The 22,825-nt window shown below is 44.4% G+C and overlaps 2 protein-coding genes across 2 annotated transcripts in view; both read right to left on the reverse strand.

The window, feature by feature from the left end:
- The window catches only part of LOC103255147 (acid-sensing ion channel 2-like), a gene marked incomplete at its 3' end in the record, with an annotated part of 202,853 nt that overhangs the window by 125,751 nt on the left and 54,277 nt on the right, over positions 1-22,825 (reverse strand). The window lies entirely within an intron of this gene.
- Positions 19,367-19,874, reverse strand: LOC103255146 (V-type proton ATPase 16 kDa proteolipid subunit-like). The gene has a single exon (XM_008053111.1). It carries the CDS (start codon positions 19,872-19,874, stop codon positions 19,422-19,424), a length of 453 nt encoding a protein of 150 aa, XP_008051302.1. The 3' UTR covers positions 19,367-19,421.

Here is a 22,825-nt window from a genome sequence, read left to right on the forward strand (position 1 = left end):
GGATTCTCCCCTGGAACATCCAGAAGGGACCAGCACTGCTGACACCTTGATATTAACCTTGCAAGACTCAGTTCAGACTTTTGGCCTTCAGAACTGGAAGGGAATACATTTTCTGTTGTTTTAAGCCTCTAAATTTGTGGTAATTTGATATAGCAGCAATAGGAAACTCATATGCTTTCCAAAGCAAGAGGAAGAGAAAGGAGTCAAGATGTCAGTGTGAGAAAGGACTGGGGTATAAGAATGTGTCACATGCTAGACAGGAAGGGGGTGAACATGAAAGTGCCCATGGCTCTCTCTAAGCATAGGAGGTCTGAGTAGGGGGCGATGCTCTCTCTCCCTTACCCACCTTCTCTTAGCCACAGGGACCTCAACTTAAACCAACACAACCTTTCATTAGGATAAGCATTTCTTTGCCCCCCTGATGGGAGGGAAGGAGACAACTGATTGACACAGACCCGCACAGACTCAGATGCTCAAGTTTGCCTCAGCTAGCTGTTTGCTCTGTGGTCTTGGATGAAGCATTTTATTTCTCTGAAGTGCTGAAGGTGCTGTGACTTCTCAGATCCAGCCCCCAGATTTTTATATCTATATGCTAAGCAAACTAATTGTATAAAAACAGTTTGGGTAGAATATTGAGGCCACCAAAAGAACATCCAAAACACACTCTGTGTAGATTATTTGCATTCATCTTTTACGCAAGCAGGGTCTTGAAGCTAATTTGTGGAGGCCTCTCAAGGCTGCAGGTTGGGTAACCATCTCTCAGGGAGAAACTCCAATGCACATTAATTTGGGAAGATTTCTCTGGCTGCCAGGGCCACAGGCTGGGCATAGTCTGGTCCTAGGAATTAAAAGTGGAAAAAAAAACTGCTTGGAAAGACCAGAAGCCAATTTTGGAAGCCTGCAAATTTGAAGGCTCTGAAGATGACCTTCCAGGAAGGAGAAGGACTGGCAGTTTGGTGATAGGTTCAGCATTCAATATGCTAAGTGTCTGAGTTCTAATGGACCTGTTGGAGTTCTAATGAACCTTCTAATGAAGCCATTGGAGGTTGGGTCTTGCAACAAGGGTGAGATCAGGCCTGGGAGTCAAGTTCAGTGGTTTATAGCGTGGCTCAACCAAAAAGACTACGAGCTAGGTTTCTGAAGGCCGAGGCCCTAGTTCAAGTCCTATTACTATCTTTTTTGGGGACTTTGAGTATCATAAGCTTTTTCAACTTTACCTTCCTGCTCTGCCAAATGGGTGAATGCTCAGAGCTCTCTGGAGCTGGAGAGCTCTCTTCCTGGCAGGTGACCGGGAGGGACGGGGGGGATGTCCTAGCTGCCAATCTCCCTGAGCTTTTGTTTAGTCAACTGGAATATGGGGTTACTCATCAGAAGGTTGATGAAAGGCTTAATGAGATAGGATATGCAGGTGATACAGGCCCTGGAATGCTGATTCTCCCTCTGCCCTGTGGGCATTCTCACACTTTGGGAAATTATAGAAGTGAGTGTGCTGCGCTATTCTTCCTAAAGGTGGCTGAGTCTATGCAGCAGGTGGCTCTTGACAGGAAAATGTGCACGTGTCCCCGAACGCACCCAGCTGCTGCTCTGCCAGGTTCAAGGCCAAATTCCTCTCCATCTCTCACCCCTAAAGTAAGCATAGTGTGCACAATGACTGGGATCTAAATGGCAAAAGCCTTGCTGTCCAAGCTCAGAAGCATCCCTGGCTCCCATCTGAGGTCTCTGCCAGCAGCTCTGAATACCCGACAATAAGTTAGAATGTCAGCATGATATGGGGTCAGGTGTACCTCCTGCTGACTCTACAGTCTCTTACTTGCACCCTTGGCTGGCTCCTCCCCATGAGGCACATCTCTCATAGGCACATAGCACAAGGCTGAGGCTGAGTTGCTGGCCTGAAGGTTGATTTTCCCATGACTGCGCCCTGCTGAGCTGATTTTTTTTTGGGGGGATGGGTGAATCTGCTCTTTCTTCTGTCCTCAAGGGCTGGCATGAGTTGTGTGAGAAGTGGGTAGTAGGTCAGGACTCTCAGACACCAGGCTCATAAATCTATCCCTTCATCCTTGGGTGGGTACTGGTTATGGTGCCTGGAAAGTCCATCACCATCAAATCTCAAAGCCTAAAGCAGGGCTCCTTAACCTTTAATGTGCATATCGGTTTCTTAGGGATACTGTCAAAATGCAGATTCAGATGTGATAGGTCTGGGTGGAATCGAAACTTGCATTTCTTCTTTTTTTTAGAAAGCAGAATTTATTGAGAGAACAGAAAAGCTCCCACAGTGGGAGGGGACCTGAAGGGGTTGCCTGAAACTTGCATTTCTAACAAGTTCCCAGGCGGTGTTGATGTTGCATCACCCTCAGAAACTGCAGGGCTCAAGAAGGAAAAAGGGAACTCAAACTGCATGTCTGCAGCCTGCCAGCTGCTGCAGGTGGGTGAGAGCGGCTACCTTCTTAATCCTTACAACAAACTCACAAGGAAAGGATTAGGATCCTAATTTCACAGACCAGCGAGCAGAAGCTCAGGTGCTACAGACACACAACTGGGGTCACATAGCTGGTGAAAGGAGGTAGGGACTGAGTCTGTGTGTCCGGCTCACGCACTCATTCTCTAAGATGTTTCCCTACAAATGAGGATGAAGCTCTGTCACAACTCACAAATGAGGAAATACACCTAGTAAGTAAACATATGGAAGATGCTTGGTCTCATTCTTCATCCAAAGTGAAAAGCAAAACAGTGAGAAATTATTTCTCACCAGTCAAAATAGAACAGATATTTTAAAAGGATGACTGCATGTGGGAAAAGGTGTGGTAAAATGAGAACTCTCATATGATTCTGGGGGTTGGTAAACTGAGGTAACTGATTGGAAAACAGATGGCACTTATCAAGAGCCTTAATGTTTCTACCCTTTGACTCAGTAACTTTGCTTCTGGGAATCTATCCCAAAAAAGCCTTGAAATTGTGTATTACAGCACAATTCAGGATAAAGAAATAGTAGAAACAATTTAAACATCTCACAGTAGAGGAGGAATGAGATGTAATTTATGGAACATCCACACAATGGAATTTTGTGTCATTGAATGATGTGAATATAATACCATGAAAATGCTAATGTTATAAGGGAAAAAAGTGGTTTGCAAAATGATACATGAGAATAATCTCAAACTGATACTTAAAAAGCCCTAAAACTTTAAGCCTAGACAGAGAAAAAAAAAACTAAAAGAAGTTAAACCAATATATTAGTGGCTAGGTTGGGGTTGTGGGATTATGAATGATTTTTTTATATAGTGTCCCAAATATTTTTTTATATACATGCGACTTTTACAGTGGTTTTAAAACAACGTCCTTTCAAATAATCTTAGGTCGATAGCAATTAATCCAATGACCTAAAAGTCAAAGATATACTAAAGTTCTATAAATTAATTCTATTTTCTCATGAACTCACATGAAAATTTCAGACACGTGACCTTTACTTCTGATTGACTACTGGCTAACAGTAGCTTCAGTTTCTTTGTCCTCAGCTTCTATGGCTAAATACATCATTATGTCTAAGCAAAAACTCTGTCATCAATCATTTCATCCAACAGTCTCTGCTCTGTGGATGCTGAGGTGAAAGACAGTCTGCAAGTGGCCTATGGTTGGGAAGTGGAGAGAAGCCAACCAATTCCTGCTGTCTGGAGTGAACAGACAAGCATGGAGCTGGGAAGCATGGGGTGTGCTGAAGAGGACGTAGATGAGATGTCCTAAATGATGAGAAAGTGTCAGGCAAGGAAGGGACAGGAAGGCACTTCAAGAAACTTTTGCAAAGACTTAAAGGGAAGACCGAGAGCATGGTGGATTCAAAGAGCCACCCCAAAGTGTGGTCTGGCATAAAGGTGGTTTGCTTGGGGAAGGGAAGAGATGAGTTGGGAGTGGCTGAGATCATCAGGGACTGTAGATGACATGCTGTGGGGTTTAGATTTTATTTGGAAGAGGTTGGGGAGCCCCAAAAGGGTTTTAAAGAGGAAAGAATAATGATTGGACCAATAAGGTGAGACATTGGGTGGTTCAAGTGAGAGCGTGGGTAAGGGTGGTGAGAACTGGTCAGGGGTTGTTTCAATGACAGAGGTGAGACACAATGAGAGGATGGCAGGGGAGACGGGGAGAGCTGGGTAGATAGGAGGGAGATCTTGGTGGTAAATCGGTAGCTACATGCCTTTCAGATTAATTGAATGTGGAGGGTTTTGTCTTTCCCATAGACTTTTGGGTTTCTGGCATGGGTAACTGGGTTGACTGTCAGAATATTTTTAACTGTTAATTTATGAATTTTCACAGGCTCAAATGTCAGGGTTAATTAAAAGGTAACTTGACTGAACAAAATATAATTTAGACACAACCTTTCAGGAACATATACATAATGTAAGTGCATCCACCGACCAGAGAACTGTTATCTTATCCATGAGCACTGGTGAGAAAGAGGAAGCCAACTCCTGGAGCTTCTGGAAGTCCCTCGGCTAGCACTTAGTGGCTTTGCATGGGAGAGAACAAAGTCAAGACTTTGACTGGGCTTCATGAGAGCCCCTGCTCTTGGGAAGCAGAAGGCACTCTTTCCCGAAGGCATTTCCTTTTGGCAGAGAGCCACCCCAAATACACTTGTGATACGTAGGGTGGGAAACGGGAGGGCTAGAAAAGTCCAGTGGTTTCCAGAAAGCTCTCAGGTATGTAAGGCTGGGCGTTCTGCAGGCCTTCACTGAAAGAGTGAAAGGGAATCATGACATTGAGATTTGCTTTTGTATATTTGTGAACTGTACACAAAAACATCCAATTTACAGATGAGGCTCAGTGTATTGGAGAGTCTATTTCCCATCTTGACTCTTGTTATGGCTGAACCAGACCAGAGCCAGAGCTCTGAACATCTTTAAACATCCTGTGTCCACCACTTCCCCAGAGCAACTTGCAAACCAATGAAAGGAATCAACAGCATGGTGTTGTAGAAAGAGTCCAGATGCTAACTCCAGACAGAGCTAGGTCTTTACCCAGGCTTCCCCTGTTCCTGGTGACCCTGGGCTTGTCCTCTAAGAACCTCACATTTCTCCTCTGTAAATCAGGGTTAACGGCATTGCTTTGTAGGCTTGTTATGGTTTAAATGAGATAAAGCAGGTGAAGTGCCCAGCACGTGGCAGGTACTCCATGCCTATTACTTCTTTTTCTTCTCCCTGAAGAGGCTTTTAGAGCAGCGTGGCTCTCCCCCTGGCTCAAGGGCGTGTTGAATAGCAGCTTCCCCTCTGGGTCTTGAGAAAGGGGACCTGAGGAGACAGGTCTGGCTCTGTCTGGCATTATACACTGCACAGAATCCCTTTTGGGGTAGCCCAGCCCTGTGCTATTTCTGTATAGTAGTATGATAATTTCTGCAGCAAAATCTCCCGTAATGGTAAAGACAGAGTCTTCTTTGCTATGTAATGCAATTCATGCTTCTAAATGTTTTTTATTTAACATAAATTGGCCATGCTGTTGACTCTGGCGCAGAACCATAGGCTGTGGTCTCCGTCTGCCCCTCTGTAGTGCAACGGCTGTATTGGAGTGAAACTCACATCCCATCCCTAGAAATCCAGGAGCCTGGCTGGGACTTGGCTGAAAGTGGCTTCCTGAGGCTGCGGGCCTCACAGGTTTGAGGTACCCAGAGCTTACTTTCTCAAGCTACTTCGTACCCTTGGAAAAGTCACCTGACCACTCAACTCAGCTTAGAGCCCGTGTTCTATTCATCTGTGCATTCTCAAGTCCAGTCAGTCCTGGCACAGTGGGGCTCAAAGTCTTTGGGTGAACGAATCTCTGCTTCACTTTCCTCAAAGTGGGTAATAACTCCTACCTTGAAGGATTGTAACAGAGATACAGAATAGAATATGTCACGCACGATGCCTGGTACACAGTAGATAAAGCTTCATATGTGGGTGCTTACCTTATTATTATTATTATTAGTGGAGCATTGCTGAGAACGTGCATAACTCTGTCCTCCCTGTGGTGTATGACAGTATGCCTCACACACAGTAGGTGTGCGGTCAATGACATTGGATTTTAAAATCCACTGGATTTAAGACTCATTTTCCTGTTTGCCCCAGCAGGGACTGTAAATCCGATCAGGTTGCTCAGGGCATCTCTCCTCCCTCCCCCTCTCTCCACTCCCCTCTCCTCCCTTGCTCACTTTTTCAGGGGACACAGTGATAACAGGGGGCTACTGTATTTGATGACTCAATATCTGCCATGCGTGTTTTCCAACCCCGCCCGGGTAAGGAAGAACCAAACTGGGCCCAGAGAATTATTTTAGGTATTTTTTCCAGCTATTCTAATCTCTAACATTTTGCCGTGGGTGGTTAGAGCTGGTGATTTTCCTTTCTTTTGTGCAAATGAGACCAGAATAAACAGCACAGGGTGAGTCACTTCAGATTCTTAGCGCTTCAATTACTTAAAAACTCAAGGGCCTGGTAAAGCTTAGAATGTCACCTTCTCCAGAACAGCCATGAGCAGATGGGAAATGTTCCATGTTCTAAGTAGTCGATGGCTTCCCGGCACAGGAAATCTGCTACTAGCTAGCTACTAACGCACGGAGTGAAGAGGCAGAGAGGTAAACCGGCATTTAGAAGGCAGCCCCTCAATGCCAAGTACTCTACACACACACACATTAGTTCACACCTTACTTCACTTAATCTTCTCAATGACCTTATGAAGTAATATACTTAATGCCTGTGAGGTAATAAATAACAGTCCCCACGTAGATTTCTTGCTTCCATGGTGTTAGGCCCACTCTCGGCATGTTATATTCATTATCTCCTTGAATCCTTCCAACAATTCTATGACAGAGTCATTGCTGTCTCTGCTTTGTAGATGAGAAAACAGCAGAGGGGGGAAAGAAAAATTGAACTGGAGTCCTTCTGCCTAGAAAGTCCATAGTCTTAACCCTCTGCATTTCCCAAACTGTGTTCTGAGGAACTCTGGGATCTCTTGAGATGATAATGGGTATTATCAGGGAGAGAGAAAAAGGTTCTGTAGTTCAAATGGTTTGGGGATTTTGCTTGTACAAAATCCCCCCGCCAGAGTGGGCCCGCATGTTCCTTATTAAAGGTACTGAAGGGTCCTGGACTAAAGAAATGTATTGATTCTGTCTAGCCTAATCTTTTTTCTACTGTGCTTGATCACAAGCTCTTCATTCATTCACCGGTTCATTCACTCCTAGGATGTTCATCTCCTTCTCATAGTCGCCTGGGCTCTGTGGAGGAGGGTTATAGACATGCTACACTGTTTCCTGTAGAGGTCCCACAGAAAGTGCAAATGTACCCCAGCGATCTCACTTGGGTCAGCTCTCCGGGGGAAAATGCCCAATCCAGAAAAATTAGAATTTAAAATATTACTGTCATGAATAAAAGAACACAATTTTCTTGAATACACAGCGAATAACAGCCCTGCTTAGGTGTCATATGGCACTTTTAGTGGAAGAGGCACTAAGAGATCCTCTAGTCTGACCCTGGAATACAAGCCAGAGGGCCCCTGGCCTCCAGCTGATCTTTCAGCCTCTGCTTACATGCCTCCAGGGAGAGGGAGCTTGATAGTGAACAGGAGCTCACTATGTATCCTGTTCTACACACAAAACAGCTGTTAGAAAGTCCTTCCTTCCATTGACATGAAATATGCTTTCCAGCAGTTCTTGTACTGTGGGCCCTGTTGCCTCTGAGAGCTATAAAAAAGTGTGAAGGCCTCTGTCACTTTCCCTAGAGTCTCCTGTTCACCAGGCTAAACATCCCCACTTCCTCAATGACATTGTTTCCAGCCCCTTGGGAGAAACAGATATACTTGGAAAGGACAAGGGCCCCGAGGCTTTTGGGTCCAAACCCTGCAACTTCTAACTAGCATCTGTGTGACCTTGAGCAATTTACTTAATTTCTCTAGGTTTCAGTTTCTCTAACTATCCTCAAAAAATTCTACCGGGTAGAATTTTGAGGATTAAATAAGATAATGTGTGCAAAGCATCCAACACAATTCCTGGCACCAGGTAGGTGATCAATATATATTACTGATCTTACCTCTCCAATGTATCCACCTTTCTAGTCTGTCTCTGCCTGTCTGACATGCTCAAGCTTGATACTATACCCCTGTATAATGCTTTAAGATTTCCAGGTGGAGTCAGACCCCTAGGTAGAGAGTGGGTTCAATTCTCTCATTCTAGAAACTAGTTCTAAGTCTGGTTCTTCTGTAAACCCAGATGTGATCTCAGCCAGGTCACTTCCATTCTCTAGGTCTCCATTTCCTATATCTGAGGTCTGACTCTGCCATTCTGTTCATAAATATTCAAACGCCCTTCCATATTACATAAAAGGCCAGCAAATGATCTGGCTTTCAGAAATGAGAACAAAAATCATTTCTTATCACCAAAATAAGAGGTACAATCCTTAGGGATTAAAGACCAGTATGACTGTTCTTTTTCTGACTTGACCATTTAAATTTATCTTCGTTTGATCTGAAAATAATGAGAAATCTGGCTAATGAGACTTTGAGTAATAATTTTAGGTTTCTAGATTCTGCTACTACCGAGCACTGGAAAAAAAAAGTTTTTTGAGATGCTTACTTTAAAGAGGTCCCAATAAAATGAATTCACTTCTTTTAGTGAATTCACTTCTTTTTTGTAAAAGAACCATAATGTGCATAATGAAGAGTTTACTGTTTGGGGTTTTTTTTTTTGGACCAAAGAATTTGTTTTCTGCTTTAAAATGCAGGCATTAAAAAATTTTAAAAATGCAGATATACAGGAAAATCATAAGATTTTTTTTTCCTGAAAGTTCAGCATAAAGATAATTATTTAGAATTTATATTTTATTTCTTCATGAAAACAAAGTTACAAATGATGATCAGATTCCCAGGCTAGCCCTATAGATGCCTACATAAGCAATCCACATTAATTGATCATTTACACATCCCCTTTGAATGATTTATGTTTTCTTATTTCACTTTTTTCTCTGATCCTCCCATTGCTTAGCAGGAGAGGGGGACTCTATTTTGAGTTGAGTGTGTTTTGGCTGGGTGCTGTCCCGGAAACGTAACTATTCTCTAGCATAGGTGAATTCTCTATAGTGCAGAAAAGAGAGTATGGTGGCTTAAGAACATGTGGGATGCTCTGTGTAGTTAAAGAGCAACATGGTCACCGGGGAGTTCTTGTGCCTCTAGTCACAACTCATCACTTACTCTCCACCCCAGCAACAGTTAAGCAATGAAACTAATGAATAGATAAATAAAATATAATATATCTATACAGCGGAATATCATTCAACGATAAAAAGGCATGAAGTACTGACCCATGCTACAACATGGATGAACCTTGAAAATGTTACACTAAGCAAAAGAAGCCAGACATAAAAAGTCATATGTTGTATGATTCCACTTATAGGAACTGTCCAGAAGAGGCAAATTCATAGAGATAGTTAGTATATTAGTGGTTGCTTGGGACTGGGGAGAATGGGGAGTGACATGTGTATGGAGTGTTCTAAAATTCCGTTATGGTGATAGCTGCATGACCCTGTGTATAGTACTAAAAAACACTGAACTGTACACCTTAAATGGGCAAATTGTTTGGCATGCAAATTATATCTCAATAAAGCTGTTTCTTAAAAACAGAATAAAGCAAAGCAATGGAGGGAATATTTCTCTCTTTCTTGTGCTCTGAAGAGATCCTTCTCCACTCCCCTGGCTTAATACTGGTCTGCTGTTCACATACATATATGAGAAAATTTGTAGCATAGAGATTTGTAATTTAGGCAATACTTCTCTATGTCTCCTAACAGAGAACACCTTGTGCAAAATATTATCCAATAAAGCTACAGTCTAGCAGTATTCAATCAATCATTCATTCAATCATTTCTGCAACAAACTTCTCCTGATCACCTATTCTGCAATAGGTAGTGATCCAGATTCACAAAAGAGAATCAGACTCTAACCAGGGAGATAGGTTCTCACTAGGTATCTGGTTCACACCAGAGAGTCAGGTTCATACTAGGGAACCAGATTCTAACCAGGGAGCCAGTTTCTTACCAGGGAGACAGGCTTTCACTAGGGAATCTGGTTCACACCAGGGAGCTAGGTTCACACCAGAGTCAGGTTCATACTAGGGAACCAGATTCTAACCAGTGAGCCAGTTTCTTACCAGAGAGACAGGTTTTCACTAGGAAATCTGGTTCACACCAGGGAGCTAGGTTCACACGAGAGAGTCAGGTTCTCACCAGGGAGCCAGTTTTTCACCAGGGAGCCAAATTTTCACTAGGGAATCAGGTTCATACCAGAAAGCTGGGTCCACACAGAGAATTAGATTCTAACCAAGGGAACCAAGTTTTCACTAGGGAATCAGGTTCACACCAAGGAGCCAGGTTCGCACTAAGGAAGTAGATTCTAACCTGAAAGTGAGGTTCTCACTAGGGAATCAAGTCCACACTAGGGAGCCAAATTCACATCAGAGAACCAGGTTTATAGTAGGAAATCAGATTCTCATCAGGGAGACACATTCAGAAAAAAATGCTTTGATGTACTAAAAGCCCTAATTAGCCCTATTTTTGATCCTAACCTGCATCTCACAGAACAAAGCCAAAACACACAGTCATTCTTTTCCCCTTTTCTAAGGTCTGTACTTTAATGGCATATTTTTTTTAAGGGAGAAAGTAAACAAACATCCAAACATTTGAGGCTATCAACTAAATTAATTAGTATTTGCTATGAAAAGATTTCCAGCATGGCTTCAAAGAGATGCATTTAAATGTCTGTCTGGTGCACTTAAATGTTTCTTACAGAATATTTAGTATCAGACAGGAGAGCTTTGAGACAAAGAAGTCTAGAACGGAAGTGTTCAAGGCAACTGCCATAAGGTCTCTCTCAGAAGTGCAGTGGCAGTGTTCCAGAGAAGACAATGTAAGTGAAATTCAGCACCCCAGGAAAGGGTCCTCTGTGTTGAATGCTGTGTTAGGACTGAGGTGGGGCTGGGGTCAGATGGACCAGACTCTGCCTTGGAGGGACAGAGTTTGCTGGGAAGAAGATAAGTCGAGGGGCCAAGAAGTTCTGATCATAGACACCTGATTTTTGTATACGACATTAGAAAGAATAAGGATCTGCAGGCACCTCTGTTAGATCTTTTCAAGGATTTTACTAAAAGACCAGCTTGTGGGAGAAAGCTCCTGTTGTGGATTCCATGAGGTTTGGACACATCGTCTCATAATGGAAAGCAACTTCAAATGCAAGCCAGGAACATGGGGTCAGGTGTTGTGCATGTAAGCTTGGCAAATCCTATCATAAAACCAATGGGGTTATGCTGGAATTGGCGTTCTCCCTCTGTTTTGTGTTAATTATTATGCACTTGCTTTCTGGGTCTTGAATTATTCATGAGGCCAGATATAAAATATGATGATGACTGGTAATCTCCAGCTGTGACACCTGAATATGCAGTGATACCACATCTGCTTCCGGGAAACTGGGCTAAGGAATTAATGGTTCTTGGGGCTTTAGGGAAGCAGCAGTGGCAGGGAGGGGAGGAAAGAGGTAAGAGAAGTGAGGTCAACAGGAAAAAGGTAAAATGATGTTGCTCTCAGAGAAGGTGGAAGTGTGTCAATCAACAAATGGACTAAAACATGGGGATCAAGAGAATGAACCAACTAGAAAGAAGAATCGAATAAACATCAAATGAATGAATGAATGTGTCTTAAAACATCCACATGTGAAGGGAAGAGGGAAAGGACTGGCCTTTGATGGGTGCCTCTTTTGATTCACTTTATTGATTGATCATTGCTATTCAATGAGGCAAGGAGGAAATGGACACATACCTTGTTTCATTTAATCCTCATGACCTTCTGATACGGGTGTCTATATCACTGCTTCAGAGTTGGAAGCTGGGGCTGTAGGACAGGCCTGCAGTTGCTCAGCTAGTAGTGAGGACTTCAGATCACGTTGCCTCATACCCACTGGCCAGACACGACTTCAGGGATAGGTAGGCAAAGCTAGGAGAGTACTGTTGGGACTGGGGGAGTGCTCTAATGCCTTCCTCCCTGCGGGGAGGAACAACTCTGCAGGGAACCCTGTCAGACTGAGTGCCCAGCCCCTTGGCCAGAGCCTGATGGGAAACTGACAGCCTCCTCTGGACTCTCCATCTACCTCCATCTCGGCTGCTCTTTGGGAGACCTGGCATAGAAAAGATGTGTGAACAGGTTAGTCTTTTGTGGAGGGTCGCTTGGCACTCTATTGAAATGAGAGATGCTTGACACCTTTGACTCAGCAATCTTAGAGAAATACTTGCATATGAACAAAACCAGACATGTACTATGGTAATGTTTTTATAGCAAGAAATCGAAAACAACCGAGTACATCAACAGGGGATGGTTAAGTACAGAACTCCGTACAGAGAGGCAGGATACTGATCCCAGCTCTGCCACTGTCTGTATGACATGAGTAAATTACTAACGTTCTTAGCCTCAGTTTTCTCATCTGTAAAATGGGGGATAATGATAGTATCTCCCTCTTAGGGTTATTGCAAGGATTGATACATGCAAAATGCTTGGAACAGTACCTGGCATCTAGTCAGAAATTAGTAAATGTTAGTAATTAACAATGTTCCCTACATATGAAATCATTAATAAGAATAAGCCATCTGAGACTTAGGATTTGCCCTCGGGCCAGGTGGCTATCAAGTCAGTTCTGTTCCCAAAGGGCAGCTGACTCTGTGAAGGTTAGAGGCTGAGTCTGTGCCCTAATGCTACAAAGTGAGAGGGTTGCCAATCCAGTACAGCTCTGAGCAGCCAGCCAAGGCTTGGGACGGAGTCAAACTGCGCAGCCAACCTTCCCTGCCGCCTGGGGCTGTGGTAACACTGACCACAATCTTTGGTCTCAGCTACCAGCAGTCAGGACAGGTGAGGAGGTATTGGGATTTGTGTTCCCTGATGCTGGAGGGGACTAGGGAAAAGACATGTCCTTAGTCCAGTCATCTTTCTACCATCATCACATCAGACTTTTCCTTTCCTCTCTAATATTTTTATTCATTTATCAAGAATTCATAGAAATCCCACATTGTAAGCAGCATTATAAGGATTCTAGGCATACAGGGACAAAGAGGACTCCCATCTTTTAAGGAGCTTGTATTCTAGTGAGAGATACAAGCAAGTAAATTAACAATTACAGGGAAATTATGAGCTTCATACAACAAGGACTTTATCTGGCTTATTATTGGCTTCCAACTTTAGAAAATTACCTAGTAAGTAATACACTTAGACTAATATTTATGGGGTAGATATGCACGACAACACAATCTGTACAAGGTACAGAGGTAGTACATACCAACTCTGTGGAGCCATGAAAGTCTTAGATAGAAAGTGATGCATGAACAGGGTATTGAAGGATGAATAGGAGTTTGCCAGGTTAACACAGCATGTGGTTTAAGACATCTATAACATCACTAAAATTATAATTTTGAGAACACAGAAAATCAGTATGGTGCATATTTAACATCAATGAAGGCAGAAGCAGGTAGGGCAAAAAGGTTGCGAATATCTCTCCTCTCCTTGAACCCAAGTCATGCTGATAATTTTCTTCATTTCCTTCATAAGCCTTTTCCCAATTATACATAATCCGTTTATCTGTTTATGTATTGTCTGGATTCTTGTCTCTTCGGCTCTTGGAACTGTGTCTGATTCATAGTTAGTGCCCAATGAGTGCTTACTGGGTAAATTCATAAATGTGGGAAGAGGAAAAAGGGGAAGAGTGGACACTAAACACCCAGAGTGGGGGGCTCCCTCCCTGTCTGGGTTGGTCGGGGGCAGTGCCAACCAACAGAAACACAAAGAGAGCCTCATGTGTAACTTCAAACTTCCTAGTAGCCATCCTTAAGAGAATGAAAATAAATAGATGAAATTAATTAATTCATACCTTGTTTTACTTTACCCATCACAAAATAGTAGGACTTCAACATGTAATCCACATGAAAATTTTTTTTTCTAACGAAGTCTTTGAAAATCAGTGAGTGTTTTACATGTAGAGAACGTCTGAGTTCTGAGTAGCTACATTTCAAGTGCTCGGCAGACACATCTGGTCAGTGGTTGTCATATTGAACAGTGAAGCCTGAGGCGTCCACTCTGTTGTGCACCGTAGACTGTTGAGGGGTGGGGAGGGCAGGCCAGGGCCCGGCACAGACCTTGTCACCATGGCTGGAAGGTTTCTGGAGAGATGTCGCATGAAATGGGAATAGGGTCTTTTAAAATCATGTAACTTACCCTTTTGCTCCCTCTCCACGTGGTCACCCTGGCATGCCATCTCCCCTTGTTCCTGGTATATTGTCAGCATTCCCAGGCCCATCCTACCCTTATCCCCAGTCTCCCTCTCCTTATTGCTCAGTCTCTTCAGTGCTTTTCCCTCCAGCTCAGTGGAGAGTTTAGCAATTTCCACAGCACATTTGCATTGATTGAGTGTGACAATGAGACCCAGTTCTCTTGACCATTTTAAATGTCTGGACAAATGGGAGTGAGGATCTGGGCTGACTGTGAAGCCAGGGACACCTGGATGCTCTTGAGCTCATTCAAGCATTTTTTTTCAAAGCATCCCTGCCCTCCAGACCACGCGGTTACGGAGCACCCAGGAACAGGTGGGGAGTACCGTGGGCCACGGTACAGTCAGGCAGTGTTCTAAGGGCTTTGCATATATGACTTTGTAGAAGTCACATTACAACCCAATTTGACAGGTGTTTTTATTGATTTTTCCTTTATCATTTTATAGGTACAGAAACCAGAGCACAAAAGGATTAGGTAATTTGCCTAAAGATTCAGTTAGTAAGAGGCCAACTCAGGATTGAAGGCCAGATCTGGGTAAGGCATGTCTGTGCCCTTACCTGCTGGGCTCTAGGAAAGTTGCATATACAATGCTCTGGGAGCTAGGAGGAGTCAGAGGTTGCTTCTCACTGGTGAAGGAGAGAAGGGAGAGGGTGAGACCTAGTAGGGAGGCGGGGACTTTGAATAGGGACTTGAAGGTGCAACGGGCTTGAACTTACAGAGATGACAGGGACAGTATTCCCCATATGAGGTCCTTGCTTTTCTCCTCTGAGACACTCTTGGCGTTGTTGGCACTTGTATAGACCAGAAATCCCTCTATGCCTCCCTATTACCTGGATATCACTTCGGAGTTTAAGGAGAGTGAGAGCTTAATGGGTATGGGGTCTCCTTTGGGGGTGATGAAAATGTTCTGCAACTAGATAGTGGTAATGACTGAAGAACATCGTGAATGTACTAAGAGCCATTGAATTGAACATTTTTTTTTTTTGAACACTTTAAAAAGGTTAAAATGCTGTATTTCATGGTATGTAAACGTTTTCTTGAAAATAGAGGGGAGGCAGGGAAGATGCAACTTTCTCCAGGAAGAAGGTGGGAAGCAACAAGCAATGCTCATTAGAAGAGAAAACTGCAGATCTTTCCAGGGAGGCAGACACATCTGCACGAGTGTGTGTCACACTCATGTGAGTGTGTAATAACCATGTGGTGTTTGAACCATTTCCTTGGGTATGTGACATCCATGAGAAGTATGATAGCCACGTGATATTTCAGATGGTATTTATCCCACACACGTGAGTGTGTAACACCCACCATCCCAAATAGGGCTCAGATCTGAACACCACCAACAGATGAGAGTAATTATGCATCACCTGGAAGAGAGCATAGGTGACAACTCAGCCAGGCTGCATCACATGTGAATGAGCTGGAGTCATATGTTTCCATCAGCTCTCTGCCAGTTGCAATCTACATCCTCCTAGGATAAATCTATCCAGGACAAAGACAAGGTCTGTCTGGTCCCTCAGCTCATTCCATGCCCCCTCATACCTTTATCCTTCTAGGAGAAAATAAGGACATACAGGTGATACACCTGCATCCCATGTTTCTCCTTATCCTCCAGGAGCTGGATTTCAGATATAGTGAGGCAGAATCGAAGAGACTTGCATGGGGACCCTGATCTTAGGTTGGAGAAGAAAAAGATACCCAGATTCACTCAGCAAGTTGGGGTGGGGTGGGAAGACTTGTCCAGAGGAGAGGTCACTCAAGTGGCAGGAACAACCGGTCATGTTATTTGCCTTGAGACTGAAAATACAAGAATATGAGGGACTGTTTGCAGCGGGGAGGTTTGGGAAAATCATCTAGCTTGGTATGAGGTATACAAATCAAGAGGGAACTTGTGTTGTGTAAAGAGATTGGAAAGATGGGGAAGAAAGAAGAATAAACATGAAACAGAGTCCACGAGGTCTCATGGAAATTACAAATAGTGTTTTTTGGCTTATCCAGCGTTCATTCATTCAATCAATCATTTGTGTGTTTATTCAACAAACACTGCTGTGCCAGACATGAGGAATGTGGTCAGAGTATGGAATAGGTAGAATCCTGAGGGCCAAGTGTTCTGGCCCAGGTCTGCATGGGTTACACTCGGGGCACAGAGGAGGGGAAGCATTTCCAGTCATGGAGGAAGCTCTCGGGCAAGATGTAGGGAAAAGAAAATGCCTGAGTGGGACCTTGAAAGGCAGGTGTGTTTCTCCATGCAGAAGGGAGAGGGAAGCTACAGTGTGAAGGGCATTCCGGGAGGGGAACAGGGTGAGTAGAGACATGGAGATGTGAAATAGCATGGCTCATTTTGGGAATTGAAGTACGGCCGGAGCGTGGGACGTGCAGGAGACAATAAATAGATGTCTTCTTGTTGCTGGTCTAGCTGGCTGACCTTGGAGCAAGCTGTTTTCCTGGTTTTGAAAATGTCTCCATCTGTACAATGAGGGGATCAGATCAGATGTTTCTCAGGAGACTTTCCAGCCTGGCTGATCCTGGAGGGAATGAATTCCCCATCACCCAAGATATTCAAGCAGAGAGTAGGCAACCACTAAGTGGGCATTTGGACCAGATGACCTTGAAGGTCCTTTCTGGTCCTGAGCTGCCCTGATTCTGAGATTTAGGAGCCCAGATGGGGCCTGTGGGACTGCGCCAGGCAGCCAAGGAGGGTCACACAGGACATCTGTTCCCTCCCCTGCATCCCAGGTGGGACCCCTGCTGTTTCGTGAAAGTCTGATACACACACACACACACACACACACACACACACACACACACACACACACACACACACCACACAAGCTGGCCTTTGAATGTCCCATTTCTGGAGTGAAGCACAGGACTACTCTTCACTCTGCCTAATAAATGGTCAGAAGCCCCCACGGTGGGGGGACTGGCCCCTCTAAAATGACATAAGCCAGCTGTGGGCTCCAGCTTCGGCTACATTCACTCGATACGTGTCTATGTATTGGAGCTTCTGCTATGCTGGGCTCAAAGGCTGCTCTGGAGAGACTATCCCTCTTTGGTGGAAACCAGCCCAGTTATTAACTATCCAGGAGAAAGGTAAGGTGACACAGTGCCCTGCCCACTAGTCCAGAGGTCACATGTACTGTTCTTTTCATCCTGTGGCCACTGCCCACCCTAGTGGTAGAACCTAAGGCCAGTGGTGTAAAGGCAGAGTGGGGGTATGGATTTGAGGCCTGGGCTTCCAGCCCAGCTCTGCCACTTGCTTGGCTAAGTGATCTGGGAGAAACCATGTCCTCTCTATAAGTCTCTGCTTTCCCTGCTGTAAAATGGGGATATTATGAATATATGTAGCAAACAATGAGGATCAATATTGTGCAAACTCTCACACACAGTGTGGATGTTCAGGTTAATGCTGAGGTCCTCTCCTTCCGGGTGATATGCAATGAAAATATGTTCAAAGGAGATGAAGGTGGTTTCTGTTTATGAGTCTTCTAAAAATTAGTGATTTGTGAATTACTTTGCAGAAATATATTTCTTGCTTAAGCCACAGAAGAGATTTATGCCAAGTTCTGTGCGAATTTACTTGTTTCTTGCATAGCTCAATTTGTAGATGGCCATCCTTCTATACTCCAGGGAATTGCAGAACCAAAGAAGTTGGCTTTGGAATAACCCAGTGGGTAGCTCAGGCTAGTTTTCTGGATGACCATCAATGTTCCTCCCACAACCAGTCATGGAAGCAATAAGTATGTTGGCGAAGTCTTTAGGGTCAGTTAGGCCTACGGTCTCATTCCAGCTCCGCCATTTACTTGCTGTGTGACTTTGAGCAATCCCATTGTCTAAGACTCGATTCCCTCATCTGCAGAATGGGAAGTAATATTGTCAACCTTATGGCGTTGTGAAGATTAACAATGATGCTGTAAAGCATCTAGTACTTATAAAGAATAAGCCAGCCGGGCTCGGTGGCTCAGCCTGTAATCCCTCGCCTTTGGGAGGCTGAGGTGAGTGGATTGCCTGAGCCCTCGGGTTCGAGACCCGCCTGGGCAGTGAGACCTCATCTCTACAATAAATCAAAAAATCAGCCGGGCGTGGTAGCGCATGCTTGTAATTCTGGCTACTTGGAAGGCTGAGGTGGAAGGATCGCCGGAGCCCAGCAGGTCGAGGCTGCAGTGGCCGGGAGCAGCCACTGCACTCCAGTCTGGGCGAGAGTGAGACTCCAACTCAAAAAAAAAAAAAAAAAAGAATAAGCCATGACACATTTAAGATGTGCTTGGGATTTTGCATAATGAGATATTAACAGAGAACAGCCAAGTAGCATCAACCTAAATTTGCCATACTAGCCCAGAGACTCTCATTAACTCAGTTCCTATGTAGGCACAGAAAATGCATCTTCTAACAGTTAATGCCAAAGAAATGTTTATCAAATGCATGCCATGAACTCAGTGTGAAGTGTCTTGTGCCCTGGGAGAGAGAAACAGAAGGATTCTATTGTCTTTAGGGAGTTGAACATCTAGGTGGAAAGATCTGGGCAGTGGAGTCAGCTTAGGATCAAGTGCCAGCCTGTGTGCTAACCATGTTGCTCCACACGAGGGGAGAGAAACGTCTACAGGCACCATTTTTTTAAACATCTGAGAACTTTATTGGAAACAGCTCTAGTGTGAGGCCTGGCAGCCCGGCTGGAGAGGGTGTTTCCATCCAAGGAAGTCTCACCAAAGGGACCCCACAAGGTGACACTCTACCTAAAGATTACTATGTAGTTGGGAGACGAGGGCTACTGCACAGATGTATGAACAGATCAAATCTTCATAAATAAACATCTAGTGAAGAGAATATGACAACTCTAATTTATCCTTATATACAGAGCACTCTAGGGCAGATGGGTGGGGGTGGTTAGAGGCCCATGTCCTCACTGGGTGGGGCCTGGATGGGTGATGAGTGGGTCCAGATATCCACGGCATGGGGTAGGTGGGGGCAAGTCCAGGGTAACAGATGATGGGCACGAGGACACCGTGCATTTACAAGTCAAACTACTGGGCAGTCGCCCCTGCGTGTGTTAGGCTCTTCATTCTGGAATGAGGAGGTGGTGGTCTTTACATCATATTCTGTGGCTGGTGGGATTGAGAGGGGTTACTTTGTGGAGAGGATGAGGGCCACGATGAGACCATAGAGGCCGAGCACCTCGGTGAAAATGAGGATCAGGATCATGCCCACAAATAGTCGGGGCAGCTGGGTGGTGCCCTGCACACTGGTGTCCCCCACAATGCCGATGGCAAAGCTGGCTGCCAGGCCACTCAGGCCCACAATCAGGCCAGTGCCCAGCTGGAGGCTGATGCCATCATCCAGGGAGTTGACGATAAGGACTGCCACTGCCAGGCCATAGATGGTGATGATGCCAGCCATGACCACTGGGATGATGGATTTCATGACCAGTTCCGGCCACATGATAGACATAGCAGCGATGCTAGTGCTGCTCTTGGCTGTGCCATAGGCGGCACCCAGGGCACTGAAGACCATGGTGGCTGAGGCACCAATGACCGCCAAAAAAAAAGCATACTCGGGATTGCTGCTGGTCTGGGACATGTCTGCCGGTGGGGAAGGGTTGAGTTCTGCAGGCCCAGGCAGGGGCAAGGACTGGTTGGGCACAGCGGGCGGGCACAAAGTGGAGTGGAGCAGCGGCGGGGAAAGGGAGCTCCAGACACCTTCTTAATATCAGAATCAAGACAGGGATCAGGTGGCCAGCTGCTTATCTGTCCTGCCTTTCAGAAAAAATGTATCCTCCATGCCTAGCTCTGATATTTGTGGGACTTGTTATCCCTTGCAGAGGGAATTACAAGGTACCTGGGAAGGGGTAACTCCTGATGTGCATGGTTCAAGGACTGTATTCTATAGGGAGGTGCTGGATGAGGGCCAGAATGGGGCCTTCTAAACCACAGGACCTACATCTTAGGATATACTGTTGGCCCTAACTCATGCCAGCTCTGTCTTCTCGTGACTAGACTCTGTTACCCTGTCCCCAGGGTACTTGCTCAAGTCCCATCCCAGACTTGATGGGTCACCACTGCTGCTCCAAACTCCCAACCTAAGCCTTAGATACTGACTTTGATACCCATCAGATCCAAGCCTGACATGTCCCCACTTGGGCACTGTGATCAGAGTCCTGGTACCCTCTTACCCTGTTATTTCTCAGGCCTAGAGACTCTCCTCCCTAGTCTGCTTCTCTGGTTAGGATCATGTCTTGCTTTAGCATTTCTTAGCAATGGAGTCTCTTGCTCTGCTGGCATCCCACTGCAACACTCCCAAAACAATATTTGCCCAAAACAGAGATGAGTAATGGGGAGAGGGTGAGCAGGGAGCACTGGAGTCAGCACACCTGGGTACTACCCAAATCTGCCATTTATTTTTTTTATTGTGGTAAAGCACACATAAATTAAAATATACCCTTTTAGTGCTTTTGAAATGTACAATTCAGTGCCACTCATGTTTTATTAAAAAATTTAGTGCCTTCTGCAGCTTCAGTCCTCTCATCTGCATTCATTCATTAGTTTTTTATTCTGTAATTATTTACCATCTATGATGTCTCCAACACGATACCTGAGCAGTGCTTTTCACAGTTATGCTCGACTTCTCAAATAACTAAAAATTGAGAAACATAAATCACTCTACAAAAAAACAAAACAAAACAAAATACCTGCACACGCATGTTTACTGCTGCACTATTCACAATAGCAAAAATATGGAACCAACCCAGATGCCTATTGAAAGTGGACTGAATTAAGAAAATGTGGTACGTATACACTATGGAATATTACGTAGCCATAAAGAACAAAATCATGGCCTTTGCAGCAACTTGGATTCAGTTGGAGACCATCATACTAAGTAAATTATCACAGAAACAATGAACTGAATACTGCATATTCTCACTCATAAGTGGGCCCTGAACACTAGTCACATTAGCACAAGGTTGGGATTGGCAGTCCAGGGGCACAGCAAAGAGAGAGAGGGAAAGGATAGAGGAACATGTGGCAACACGATGAGTACCTAGTCCACTACCGGGGGAGAGATGGCCAGCTGGAAGCCCAAACTTCACCTGCATGCAGCCTGCAAACCCTCACTTGTACCCCCAATTCTAAAATTAAAAAATGAAAAAAACCACAATTTTAAATTTAAAAAAACTAAAATACAGTTGAAAAGCTATTAACCATCATGTGATGCTTTGTGTCCTCTCCCCAAATTCATATGTTGAACCCTTAGCATCTATCGTGATGGTATTTGGAGGTGAGGCTTTTGGAGGGTAATTAGGTTTAGATTCAGTCATGAGGGTGGAACTCTTATGATAGAAATAGTGCCTTTATAAGAGGAGAAAGAACAAGGGTACCTGCATGATCAATGTTTGTATACCTAACCCTGAATTGTACCCCACATCTTTATAATAAATAAATAAATTTTAAAAAAGAAAAAAAAAAAAACAAGAGGAGAAAGAAAGATATCACTTCTCCCTGCCATATGAGGACACAGTTAGAAGGTGACCTTCTGCAAGCCAGGAAGAGAGTCCTCACTAGGAACTGAATTGGTCAAAATGACCCGTTGATCTTAGACTCCCTAGCCTCCAGAACTGTGAAAAAATAAATTTCTGTTGTTTACGCCACCTAGTCTATAGTATTTCATTACAGCAGCCCAAGACACACCTCAAACATTTATAAGTAGCATCTAAATATAATTTATTTTGTATCTGTGCTTTAAAAACAATTCTTCTAAAATCTTGGGCTGCAAATTTTGCTTGTTCAAATTATATAAAATGTCCATCCTACAACCTAAATGGCAAAACCATCCTCATTGTCAAATCAATCAGCCAATTCAGACTTACTTTCAGTCAAAAAAGTCTGACATCATTTTTCAATTCAAATAAACCCATTAATTTTGCATCTCTGTAGCCATTTCTGAATGCTAAGCGCGGTGAGAGATGGATGACCAGGTAGATGGTCAAAGGCCATGCAGAGTCCTTTGACACCTGACTGCTCCCTTCAATATTGTTTATATTTTGCTTTGTTCTCAGGGTCTTATTCCTGGAACTACACATTCTTGAATGGTCCCTTTGATGGGCACCAGGAGATGTGTGCCCCTCTGGGCAATGTCCCCTAGAGGGAGTGAGACCTGTCTTTCACTTGTGAAGTGGGCATGGGGGTTCTGAAGGGAGACCTGGGAAGGCCTGTGCTGGTGGACCATGTAGAAGTTGAAATGCTTGGGAGTTGATTCTCTGACCCCTTTCCATGCCTGTGCACTCCATGGAAAGTCCTCACATATCCTCAGTGGTCTGGATAGCCTAGTTTGAAGACAGTTACCCTAGATGATTCCCAGGGTCCTTTCTAACAGTCTAGGATTTGACGTACTGAGCCAAAGCCTATGTTGAGGCTCCACCTAAATCCCAAACCCTCCTCTTTCCAACATCCCTGCAGACAGGTTGCCTGACCGTGCCCTCACGCCATTTCCCTAGGAGGTTTTTCCGCTAGAAACAGAAAACTCACACGCTCCAC

This window comes from Carlito syrichta, unplaced genomic scaffold, assembly GCF_000164805.1.
Source record: "Carlito syrichta isolate Samal-C Ts95f unplaced genomic scaffold, Tarsius_syrichta-2.0.1 Scaffold287882, whole genome shotgun sequence".
NCBI lineage: Eukaryota > Metazoa > Chordata > Mammalia > Primates > Tarsiidae > Carlito > Carlito syrichta.